This window comes from Passer domesticus, chromosome 10 (assembly GCF_036417665.1).
Source record: "Passer domesticus isolate bPasDom1 chromosome 10, bPasDom1.hap1, whole genome shotgun sequence".
In the NCBI taxonomy this organism is placed as follows: domain Eukaryota; kingdom Metazoa; phylum Chordata; class Aves; order Passeriformes; family Passeridae; genus Passer; species Passer domesticus.
This window is the reverse complement of record NC_087483.1, coordinates 6,423,933-6,436,917: the sequence shown is the minus strand read 5'-3', so window position 1 is coordinate 6,436,917 and position 12,985 is coordinate 6,423,933. Positions and strand designations below refer to the sequence as shown.

General features: G+C 42.2%; 1 protein-coding gene across 6 annotated transcripts in view; it reads left to right on the top strand.

Moving 5' to 3' along the window:
* IQCA1 (IQ motif containing with AAA domain 1) overlaps window positions 1-12,985 on the top strand; it is a 101,068-nt gene that overhangs the window by 51,772 nt on the left and 36,311 nt on the right. For 5 of the 6 annotated variants that reach the window (XR_010368915.1, XM_064433505.1, XM_064433507.1 and 2 more), the window contains 2 exons: window positions 5,145-5,267; window positions 8,958-9,033. Coding sequence is in view for 5 of the 6 variants with exons in the window: in XM_064433505.1 (XP_064289575.1) it covers window positions 5,145-5,267; window positions 8,958-9,033 (199 nt within the window). In the remaining variant the exon portion in view is untranslated. The remainder of the gene's footprint in view (window positions 1-5,144; window positions 5,268-8,957; window positions 9,034-12,985) is intronic. The other variant, XM_064433504.1, reaches the window with a different exon arrangement.

Sequence of the window (12,985 nt, the reverse complement as noted above, 5' to 3'; positions counted from 1 at the left end):
TCCCTCTTTTAATGAAAAAAAAATCATGATGTTGGAGAAGGTTTTGTCACAAAACATGTCTGTTTATTTAAGTAGCAATTTTCCCTAACAGTGGCTCTAGTTCTCCAAGAACCTTATGATTAAAAACTTTTGGTTGCAAATAAAAGAATGAGGTTGTTTCTCAGGGTGTTTCCAATCAGGTGCCAAAGTCTGTTCCCTTTTGGGCTGTGCAGCCACTTAATCACGACTGAAAGTGCTCAGGTGATGGGAAAGAATTAGAGAACAGCAGAGAAGAGTTTCCAGTGCAGACAGGGCTAAGCCTTGATTTACTGCCAAGGCTCATTAAGCAAATTGAACATCCCAGTGAAGGAAGTATCTCAGTTTATCTTGTGTGTTGTAGGTTGTATTTCCTGGTAAATCCCTCTCCTGATTTCTCTGGCTAATGGAAGTGGCTGATAATCTCTTCCTCTGATCACCGAGTGTCACACAGGGAAAGTGATTAAGCCCAGCTGAAGGCAGTGCTCGGCACTTGGAGCCTTTCCCACCCATCCCGAGGAGCCAAGGGGGTAATGGGTCTGTTGGGGGAGAACAGGAAGCAGGATTTGGCCCCTGAGTGAACCACTGTGCTGGGCTAGCAAAACTAAGAGGTCAAAACCCAAATTCTGTGGTACTGAAAGCCCCACCCCTGAGATTGTTGCATGGTTTTTCTGCATCTGGTGCTCTAACACAGGCATGGTAAATGAGGATTTTTATAGAATCACAGAATGGTTTGGGTTGGAAGAGACATAAAAATCATCTCATTGCAGCCACCCTGACACCTTCCACTAGCCCAGGTTGCTCAGAACCCCATCCAGCCTGGCCTTGAATGCTTCCAGGGATGGGGAATTTTGGATCCAGTGCTCCCTGAGATCCCAGGGAGGAGCCTGGGACACACAGCAGTCTCTGTGTGGTTTGGAGGGATGTAAGGACAGCATGGAGCACAGCACTAACCATCAGCTAGCCATGCTAAAAACACAGGAAAACTGCTGCAAACAGCTCCCTGTGCCCCACTAAAACCGAGTTTGGGGCATGCTCCTGCTTTCAGCCAAGTTCTGGGGCTAAACCCTGCTGGGCTCTGCTCTGCTCTTCAGGCAGGCAGAGGGAACAGACCCTCAGTGAAGTTTTCAGCCTCCAAAGCAGAAACACATACCAGAGCCCAGAAGGCTTTGTTGGGAACCACCCAGCAAGTGGAGCTGATTGCTGGGGAAGGGTTTGAGGGATGTGATGCCAAATAGAGCTGCCAGCATCAAGGATTAACACAGCTGGGGAAGAAAACGCAAGGAATTATTCTGAGCAACACTGGATATGGAGGTAGATTCTGGAGAAATGGGTTTAACCTTCCTGTCATGCTCCCAGCTTGCAATTCCCACCTTCAGCTGTTTTGTTGCCTTTCCTGAGCATCTGCTTTTTCTTTGCATGGAAAAAAATGGAAGCCAAAAGTCTGGAGAGGTTGTTTTACTGCTTGCTTTCCCTGCACCCTGGGAAAAAAAAAAATTCCTCTATTTTCCTAACAAATTTTCACTAGCAATTATCTGATTTTCACCAGTTTTGGAGCCTGTTTTTTTTCTCCCTATTTAGCCAGCAGAATGTGTGTCACAGCCTCAAGAGATCTCCACAATGCAGCTGGGCAGAGGAAAGTTCAGTGCAATCATGATTTTACCTGAATGTCAGACAACTAAAACATTTTTTGTTCCACTGAGTCAGCTACATATTAAAAAATCCCTGAGGCCACTGGGTTTGTTCCACACACTGGTCTACTGGGCAACATAGGAAAGGAAATCTCAGCCCCATGGAAGCTGATGGGAGTTTTGTCCTTGGTTCCAGGGGGGACAGGAGTTCACCTCTTGTCTGTATGAGCTCCTGTATGAGCAGGGGTTGGTTACTCCCAAGTCAAACTCCATGAAAAATCAAGACTGAGCTGTATTTAAAAAGTGAGCATTTTATTCAGTAAAGACACTTTGGGGAAAATAAAATACAAATTAATCACTTCACGAACCATTGCTGCATTATTATACATTCTATATTTCTTGATCCTTTGACAACCCTGACCTTGACTTTGTAATGTAGCTGGCCTTCTGCACAAACTGCTTCCATGACATTTTACAAATACCTTCCCAAAGACATCCCAATGCAGAGCATTTGGTGCTTCAATCAGAAAAAGAAGTGCTGTCCCTTGAAAAGAAGCTTTTTCTCTACTTTATTTACTCTTCAAGAGAAATTCAGCATTCCAGGACATCAATGTAATCTCCCTGCATCTGTTCCAGATTTCTATCCCTAATGGCTTTTTATGTTTTGCTCCACAAATAATCATCAGTTGTGACAATTTTTAGCTTTGCCCTTATCCTGCTGCCAACAAAATTATGATCTTTCCCTGTAGTTCATTAAGTCTCATCACCATGAAAATAAGCCAAGAGAGTTGCCATTTCACAGGCACTTCCCCCTCTCCCAGCTCCTCATTTCCAATATTAAATAACATTAAAAGAAAAAAAGAAAGGTATCAAAGAAGGACTAAAAGCCTTAAAATATTCGGAATGTTTCAAGTTAACTATGCAGGAGAAGGGAAACTAAGGAAACTCTACTACATAACACTTAAAATACTCACCTACAGACAGCAATCTACCTTCCCCAAAAAACCACACCAAAAATCCTCCATAAAGAAGAAACATTTCCTAGATTCCAACAAAACTCCTTCTGTAGAGGAATATTCCAAGAGAGGAATTTTTCCTCCAGGAACACTGGGCTGTCTCCCTGTGAAGTGTTAGAGCCAGGCTCTGGGGCTGCTCTCACCTGTCTCAGCTGGAGATCCAGCATGCCCAAACTCAGTCCAGCCCTGCTTTTCTTTTGTGCCCACAGCTCTAAAAGGCAAGAAGTTCAAGTAAGGTTTTCTTTCAAGGAATAAGGAAAGGTTTATTCCTGAAGAAGAACTTTTACCTGAGCCAACACCAAAACTTCCTGTCTGTGGATAGCAGAACAGTGAGTCCTGCTGGCAGCTGGAAATTTTCTTATTCTTGGCTCATATAAACCAGCATTAGACATTTTCATTCACAGGCTACACTCTGGTTTAGTGCCTAGCTCTTCCCCCACCTCCGAAAAAAGGAGCTTTGCGCTGCAAGATTTTAGAGACATGGTTGAACTGATATAGAAATACAAAAGTCAATTCAACTCTTATGGATCATCAGTTTTAAAGGAAAATGTCTTTTCAGCCACTGGAGAAATAGTTACTTGAGAAGACTCATCACTGGCACAATAGGAGTCCTAGGAAAGACTGGGGAAAAATACAAAGAGGCTAAAATTCATCTGTTCCTACTGAAACAGTCTCTTCCTCAGTATTAAGAGTTTGCTAACTACTTTCTGTATAATTTCAAAAACAAACAACCTAGCAAAGAAAAAGGGAGTCCAAAACAACTTAAGAAGACATCTACTTCTGTTTCCACTATAAAGTTTTCTCCAGGGGAAAAAAAAAAAACAAAACCCTACACTAAAATGTGGGTGAATTGCCTACTAATGTCAAACTAACCTTTGCTTGCCATTCCCTTTCTTCCCTCCTGTTTTGTCAGGTGGTTCAGGCTCCTCCTTGCAGCTGGAGGGGAGGTGGTTCTGTATAAAAGCACAGAAGCCACTCAAGGTTAGACACACAGCCTCCCCCAGCTCTGCAGTCCTGGAGCTGCTTGGAGCAGAGCTGCAGGAGCTGCAGCAAGGCCAGGCAGAGGGACAAGGACACTTGAGCTGCTCAGTGCCATCCCAGCAGGTCGATGAGAACACAAACTCTGGCTCACCCCTTCCAGTGTCACTGCTCTGTGCAGAACCATGAAAGCAGATCCCTGCACTCAGAGTGTGGATGCACTGAAACACTGCCTGCAGAATGGCACTGCTGCAAACTGGGACCTTTTGTCAATCACATGTGTGTTTGCAGGTGTCCTGCTGGACAGAGCCAGCCCTGAGGTGCTGGGAATGGTTCTGGTTCCCCTTTGCAGGCAGAGCAGAGGTGACAGGGTTGGGTTTCTGGCTGTGTAGGAGCACTCAGTAAAGGATACACTCAGAGTAGCTCTGTTGGTTTTGGATCCAACAGGCCTGCTGGGACACTAAAAACCTATTCTGAACTCCAGTCAATCTGCTAATCTATCCCAGGGAATGAAATGCTTCGCTGCTTATCACCACAAGATGTGACTGAGCAGTGCTCAGGGCTTGAATTACCATATTTAATTAAATGTAAGGTACTGAAATGCTTGGGGAGAGCCACTAATGGAACTGCCCTGGCTGCAAAGCTCAGCCCTTGTCATTGTCCCCTTCCAGCATCCAGTGCTCAGTATGTTAAAAGGTATACTCAAGAAAACAAATATTTTCACTATTACAGGAAACACATTTTACAGTTGGAATTGTTTTATTTCTACTCTTTTGCAGTACTGACAGTGTTAGTGGTCCATTAATAAATTTCAATGGGTTTTCTGATTTAGACTCATTAGTAAATGATCTTAGAATTCCTCTCAGGGAGAAGAAGGCTGCCTAGAAATAAGAGAATGGTGGAAGCAGCAAATTTTCACCCTGTGCCTTTTTCAGATAATAAAGTATAATTGGCCAGGAACTGAAGATATGGGAATTGATGGAGCTGTACCCAGTTATCAGCTGCTACTTGCTTGCAGGGATAAAGATGCTGAGCTGTCCCTGTGTATCTGTCAGGGTTTGTCACAATATCTCCATCCAATCTCCCTCAGCCACTAGAACAATTTCAGTCTTTAGCCATATATTGAAATTAGACGCACCTCGGGGCAGCCTCTCAAAATCCATCCCTGTAAAATCAATCTGCCTTACAAACACCAGGACAAATTCATCATCTGAGTCTGAGATAATTCATTATGAATTCATCATCTGGGTCTGAGTCCCGAGGGAACTTTGAGTTGTGTGTCATTAGAATATTCTGCTTCTGGATAGCTTCAGGAACTGGTTTTACTCCATAAAAGATTTGGGACAGAGAAATCAGCCTTTCCCTAGTGATAAATTGGGATATTCAGCACCTGTGCTGGAGTTGGTCAGCACAAAAAGGCTTCTCTGGGATGGTCTGGAATTCAGAGAGTGCAGCCTGTTGGATATTGTGTTTTCCCAATCCCATTCCTCCCTGCATCTTTCAGGTCCTTGAAGAGCTGGCTGCCAAAAAGGCAAAGGCAGAGGCAGAGAAACAAGCAAAGGAGAAGAAGGGAAGAGAAGCCAAGGAAACTGCCCAAGAGAAAAAGCCACCCAAAGTTGGAAAGCCGGTAAGGAATGGAAGCAGGTTGTGAAGCCTCAGGTGTGGGCAGGGGCTGTAAAGTGACATTAAAGTGTCACCAAAGCTCCAGGCCCAGGTTCAGGAGACAAAGAACTGGCTGAGGTTGGTCTCTCTCAGCCTTCCCATGACCTCAGTGATTCTGGGGAACTTTTTACCTCTCATATTTTAGGAATGGCCACAACTGAGCTCCGTGGGAAGAACTGATGGAGGTGCAGACTGTCAGGGACATACATGAGAGCAAAAATCCACTTTGGGGCTTTGTGATCATTGCCAGGGCACAAAGTGGTAACCAAGCATTGCCAGTTTTAATGTGGGTGCAGAGGAGTTCATCACTAAATTGCAGAATTAGGAATCAAGAGCCTCAGATTTTGTGTGGATTTCAATCTAACTTTTAAACCCCACCAGCCATGAATAAATAAAGCCATGCATTTTCCATGTTCTCAGGGTAGGAATTAGTTATGTTTCAAATATCAATAGACACCACTTAATGTGCAATATACCCCCCGAAATCTTTGAGGTAAAGGGCTGCTTTCACAAAAGACACTTCCAAATTATTTCAGGAGCAGCTTCACAGAGCAAACCACCTGTGGAACAGAGTAGTGACCAAAGGGCATCTTCAAAAGCAAGCTGTGCAGCAAAAATTGCCAGCTTTTGCTGAAGCAGCAGCTTTTGTTTCTCATTTACTTCCACAGTATAAACAAAAGTTAAAAGAATATATATTTTTTTAATAAGGGTCATTAATCTCTCACTAAATATGTGGAGGAGAAGGGTGAGTTTTCTAGGGCAGAGCTTACTCTTCACTGCAAGTTTTACACAAATTAATTTGAAGGCCTAACCCTAGAACAAATATATTTTAAAAAAATGATGCTTTTCTTGGACAACATCCATTAATCTGGCCAAAGCTCTGAGAACATCTAGCCAGGAACCTAATTTACGTGAATTTGGGGAGCATCAGTCAATTTATTGGAAGGTAGATACCTAAATGTTAACTTGTAAATGAGCATCTTAAAAATACTATTTGGGGGTTTGGGGTGGGTTTGGTTTTTTGTTTTTTTTTTCCCTTAAATAAAAATGTAAATGAAAATACAAAAATGCAAATGAAAATGCATAGCAGGCTAAAGAAACAAATACATGAAAATTTTTCAACGTCTTGAAGCCTGATTGTTTAACTTTGGTAACTAGGAAGGGTTGTGGCTGTTCCTGTGCAAACCAAATTTTTAAGTCCTGTGCAAATTTTTCAGTTCTGGTCACAAATGTCTTCAGTCAGTCACTTGTCACTGTGACCAGTTTGGTGGGTGACACTGCCACAGCCCTGGTGAAGCTCTTGAAACTGGATGGCACCTCACTCATCTGCTTAAAAACCTGACTTTCACAGGATAAAATTGGATTCCTTCTTGGTTTTGCAGATTTTTCTTTATCTTTATCTTTTTCTGAAGATAAGAACCAACAAGAGCAGAAATGTGTCTCAATCCCCTGGCAGCCTCTGCAAGGCTGTTTTGAATTGGGGTGAAATAACAGCGTGGAGCTCTGGGGTTTTATAACTTCATGTCATTCCCATCTCCTCAGCCATCACAACTCCTGTCAAGTAAAATTCTGAGCCATTATATCAGGTTCTCTATGGTTCATTGAGAAACAACAAAGGGAACATTCTCTCCAAGGTTATAGCACTGACAGGAGAAAAAAAGGAGTATCTTAGACCAGTTGAGAAGTATTTGGAAAAGTTCTAACAGCAGGACTCTTATTAAAATAAGTGTAGGCTATAAGTCATAGGGATTCAGGCAGAAAAAAGCTCTGCTCCCAACTTCAGCTCTTAAAGAAAACAAAAGTTGGATCCCAGAAGGAAATTTAAGTATTTCTGAAAAGCCTGATAGCAATCTTCACAAAAGAGTATTTGATATCAAAGGAACTTCACTTTCTTTTCTCTGCAAGGTGCTGATTTGATTTCCCTAAGGAAAAAAACAACCCATGGCTCCATCCCCAAAAAAATCCCTTTTTCCAAAAGCAGCAGCAGTCTGGGCTGCTCACCCAGCAACCTGCTGGAGCTTGTCCCACTGAATGTGAGCAAGGCTGTGCATCCCTGAATTTCACCCAGAAATGCCAAACAGTGAGGCACATTCCTGTCTCTGGTGGAACCTCTTGGGAAACCTTGGGAAATCCCCAAAGGAAATGTGCACAGTGCAGACAGTTCAGTTTTCCCTGCTCTCCAGTGGGAATCACCTGGTGTGGAGCTGGCTTTGGAAAGCCTCAGAAATAGGTTGAAGCTCTTATTTCCACATTTCTTAATTAATTCAAATTATATTGCTTAAATTCAAACATATATTGCTGGTTCAAGAGGCCTTAACTCATTTAAAACAGAACGAGCATGGACTCAATCCACTGGAAAGCAAAAACTATATGAACTGGTTTCAAAGGAAAAGTTCTTTTTATTATGTTGACTCTTAGGCTGTTAATTGAGGCAAGAGAAAACAGAGCAGCAACTGTCCTTAAGACATAAGAGAGTGGGTTTGATTAAAATCAATTAAATGGACACAATGATATAATTGACATCAGTGTATAAAATCACTGAAGCAAATAACTAAAACAATTCATTGGCTTATTTATAACAATAAAATGTTGATGTGTCCTGTGGTATTGAGAGGCTAAAAATGAAAAACCCATTTTTAGGCTGGTTTGGGAGGAATTTGTTTGTTGGGTGTTTTAATAGTTGACACATTTCTTCTCAGAACATCATAGTTGAATCATTTTCTATTAAAAAAAACATGGAAAAAATGGTCAAAGATGGATTCTGCCCACTGCAAATGATCCAAGGATGAACCTCAAAGTGCCACACCCTGTGAAACTGGGAACACATTGGAGTAACTGGGGATTTGAGCTCAAATCCTCCAACTTTTTGTTACACTTTAAACAAAGTTCTAAAACAAAACAGTTCTTGATGTTCAGTGAAGAACTCCCAAGTCTCTTTCAAATGCATCTATAGGGTAGAAGTGATAAAAGTATTATTTTACTGTCCTTCTGGGTCCAAACTGGAATTACTGTAATGATACTTTAATTAAAACCAGATATTTGATAACTCCCACAATGGGGCTGCAGCTGTACCTGAAGGTAGCAGATATTTCCCTAATTACAGGGCTTTAGGGGGGAGTTTAGTTTTAATCATCCCAAGAGCTGCTGATATTTTATCTTGCTGATAACAAGTGGTTTGCAGGTTATTAGGAAAATTCTGATCCTATTTGGTATAAATCCACATTCACCTCCTCCCCAGACAGTGATCTAATCTCTCTTTTTCAACTACTACCTTACTCACACCTTGAGATTTACAACTGATACAAGATGAAAAAACTTTGATCGTTTTCTGGGAGGTTTTCCCAGAAGGTTCAGTGAAATGAAACTGTTTCAGGAATGTAGCAACAGCAGCAAAAGTAACTGAAAAAATGGCATTTAAATTAAATTTTTAAATTCTGTTTCAATATTGCAAGTCTCCTACCTAAATTACACTTCAAAACAAGCTGGAGTTTAATTCTTGTTTAATTTGGTGACTTCAGCCCTTCTCTCATGGAGCAGCCTGGGCCAGTGGAAGGTGTCCCTGGAATTGGATCTTTCAGGCCTTTTCTAACCCATTCCATGATTGTGGGAAACAATGCTGTCAGCAATTTCTCTCTTCACTTTCCCCCCAATCTAGGTAGTGGATGAACGCTGGAAAATGGGTCCAAGCAATTTCCTTTTGACACTGGAGGAAGGAAGCTCTCAGTACCAAGGTCAGTAGAAACATTCCAGCTGGAATGTTCTCCCAGGTCAGCTTAATGGCAATGTCATTCCTATAAGGTCAAGTGGGCAGCTGCCCAAACTATGGAACATTATAAAAATTAGGATGTTAGGTTTAAAAAAATGGTATTTAGGAAGGGAGGCTCTCAGGACCTCAATTCTTCCAAGGAATCTGTCAAAACCATTGAGCTAATCATGCAGGAAGGGACATTTCTGTGGGTGAAAGTGAACAAACTGGAAGCAAAGTACTTCAATGCATAAAAAAAGGCATTTTAGGATTTTCTGAGGGCAACAAGGATGACATCAGAATAGCCAATAATTCAAAAGCACCAGACTGCAGATCAAATTTCAGCATCAATGTTTCCATACTCCTGTAACTCTACCTGTCCTGTCTCCTCCAAGAGTGAAAACTCATGGAAGAGTCCATGGATTCCTTCACAGTTACTCAAATTATTTTTTATTATATCTTTGAATAGGAGGAACATCTTCTCAAGCAGAGGCACAAAACTCTGAATGTACTTGCTTCATGCAAAGTATGTGAAACTAAAACATAACCCAGACTTTCAGCAAGGGGGCTGGCTGGTTTTTCACCTGGAGAAAGCACCAAAAAGCAGGGATTTCTTAATAAAAATCATGAAAGAGCATTTGGTTCTTTTCCAGATCTGCTTTTGATACTTCTGTTTATCTCTTCAGCACTTGTCCTCAGTGCTCAGCCTGATCCACAAGTGAATTAGGAAGTCTTGCACTTGTCTGAAGTGAAAAATTGGGTTATTTTTGCTGTATCTCTGCAGATTCTGTTCTGATACAATGTGGAAAAATATCTTTTCTGCTCTTCACTCCTCAGAGCTAGTGCCTTGCTAAAATTCCTCATATGAAAAGTCTCCATTATTCCCTCCTGCTGACAAATTACTGGTGTCAAGTTTTCTGCCTGATTTGAGCTGGCTGGAGAGAAAGAAGTGAACTTAAACTTGCTAAATGTGCATCAGTAGTTTGGCCTGACCTCTGACTCGTAACAATTAGGATTTTCTTACACCTTATAAATCACAGAGCAGCTTTCTGGCTAAAAAAAGGAGCTTTGCATCCCATCTGCTCTCAACTACCACGTCAGAACCCTGCTGAAGGCAGCAGGAGCTTTAGACAAGCATCAGATCCATCCAAACTTCTTTCCCGAGCTGGCCAAGGAGGAAATGGCACCTGGAAGTCAAAGGCAGCCTTGGCAAGAGTGGGGCTCCCAGCCTGGCAGTGCCCAGGCAGGGCAGGAGCAGCAGAAGGAGGCAGGAGGGGTTTGCCCTGGAGGAAGCAGGGCTGTAACCCCAGCACAGCAGTGGTACCAGAGTGAGGAGTAAAAACACCACAGCGGGGACTGACAGCAGTGGAGACTCCCAAATTTCACAACTATCTGATGTGAGAAGCCTGGGGGGTACAAGGGGATGGGGGATTTGTCTCCAAGCTGTACCTGATCACCAGGACAGTGGCTCTGAGCCCTGCAAACACAGAACTTTGTGGGGTTATTCCCGCAGTGTGAGTTCTTCTGTGGTTCCCATTTCCCAGTTAGACACCCACACATCTCCAGCCCGTCCTGCTGGAGCTGCCAGCTGCTCCCCAGCTCTGAAGGCACATGAGAAGGAGCCCTTTGCTGCACAGAGCACAGGCAGGAGCCCTCAGAGTGGAAAAGCTCTCTTGCAGGCTTCAAAGAATACCTGCAGTTCTGGCTCAGGCACAGGAGGAGTCTGTATCTGTGCAGTTCAACTTCAGGTGGGGTTTTTTTTCCCCTCCTTTTCTCCTGGAGAACCAGGTTTGTTTGACACCACACTTATTTTTAGTAATTAGCTGATTTAGCTGTTAATTCCTCCTTGCAGCACAATCCTCCTGCAGCACTTTGGGCTTTTCATTGCAGGGCACTCACACAATACTGCCTGGGGGCTGTCCAAAATTATTTTATTTTTAATCTAACCATGGATTCTTTGAATCACATTCTTTCATCAGAATCAAATCCACAACAACACCCAGAACAACACAAGCAGTCTCTTGTATTTTTAATTTTAGGCTGCTTTCTTCTCAGTAGCAGAATTATGCAGGAAAAAATAGGTCTGAGTTTGGACTTTCTACTGAGAACGTTTTTCCCCTAATCCTATGCAGAAATAGGTCACTTGCTATCAGCATTTGCACGGAAGTTCAGATTTATTACTGCAGAAACTTTGAAAACATGATTGAAGCACCAGAGCTAGATTAAGCAATGTTTGTATCAGGACTAATTCAAAGTGTGTCTAAAGCTCACCTAAATAACAGCTGACCAAACAACAAACATCTTTGCTTTGTCACAGCCCCCAACACTTAACTTGAAGAAAATGTTCCCATCCCATGAAACTGGTGTTTTATACCTACCTTACATAAATATTTTTTAAAATATAGATCAGTTTTGACAAAAATCTAAACATTTCACTTACAGACTTTTTCCTCTGTGTTTTTAATTCCTCTACCAAGCTAGAGCTGCTGCCTAAACTTCACTGGAAGCTTTTTATCCTCCTAGAGCTGTACCTGGCCATGTTTCTACTGGCTAAACTCCACTTGCCAAGCTCTAAAACACTTATTTTATATGATGTGGTTGGAAGCAGCCTCTTTGTGTGGCATCTCCTTTCACACTGGAATAACCAGAGTTTACATGGGGCAAATGTAAGGCTGAGCCTTTTCCTCCCTCTTCCTGGGGTGTATTTTTGCACTGTGAGGCAGCACTGTGCTATTTTCCCCACTCTGCAGATTATATTTATGACTTGCTCAGTGTCACAGAGGATATTTGACTTCAAATACTCCATGGTGTGTCCAAATATTCCTTGAAGGTGTGGTGATACTCTGTATTTTTAACCAGCCTTCAAAAGATTCAAATCCTTTTGCCAGAGGTTCAAAGTGGCCATTTCAAGAGAAGCTTCATGAGTCAAATAAATATTTTAGAATTGTTAGTCACAGGCTGTTCTGTGAAATTCTGGGATATTGGAGTTCCCTACTGGTCTGCAGAGCTGGGATGCAGATTTAGGAGTGGTCTGGGCTGCCTTTGAGCCCTGAGCTAGCTCTGCATATAAAACAATCCCAAAATAAGCATACACTATTTTAGAAAAGGTGACATAAATTTCACTGCATACACACAGGCACAGAAATAGCTCCTGGAGCTGGCTGACCCCGCCTGTAACAAAATACCAGACTCTGCTGACCAGCCAGTGAAAACATAACATCCTTAGCCTCCTGACCCCCCTGTAAAATTAACTTTGAAACATTTTGTTGATCTATAAAAGAATAACAGAGCATCTAACACCTATGAGTTATTGATCTCTCTCCTAAAATTAGGTCCCTCTAACCCAGTGGTTAATATAACACTCAGATAACTCACTGCCAGGTAATCCCAGAGTCTGGTGGAACCCTCCCTGGTTTGCCTGCAGTGGGTATTAACCACTAATCAATCTACAAAATGACAATAAACAATTATGAAAAAAAAAAAAAAAACCAGAATAGAAAAACCTATGGATCCCTCTATGAAAAATAAACCTCTAAAGCCTGGTACTCCTGTGAAAACATAGCACTTGCAACCTGTTGACCCAGTCAGGAAAGTGTTTAAAAATTCACATAACTCCTATGTAATGTCCCCTTTCCCCAAGGCTGGAATTCCAGGCTGGAGGAGCTACCTCATAACTTGGGCAAATCAGCTTTTGTTCCTGAAATATTACATGACATCTGCCATGCCCTCTGATGACCCACAAGTAATTTAAAGAAATTAAATGTCTGTACTTTGGAGTTTCTTCCATTACCAAAATATCCCCTGTCCTCCTCCATCCCCACCATTCTCAGTGCTGAAATTAAGATTACTCACCTGCAAGAACTATTCTCTCTATAAACTTTGTAAAAATACAAATCCTCTGCATGGAATTGGGCCCTGAAAAATTTTTTGGGGGATGG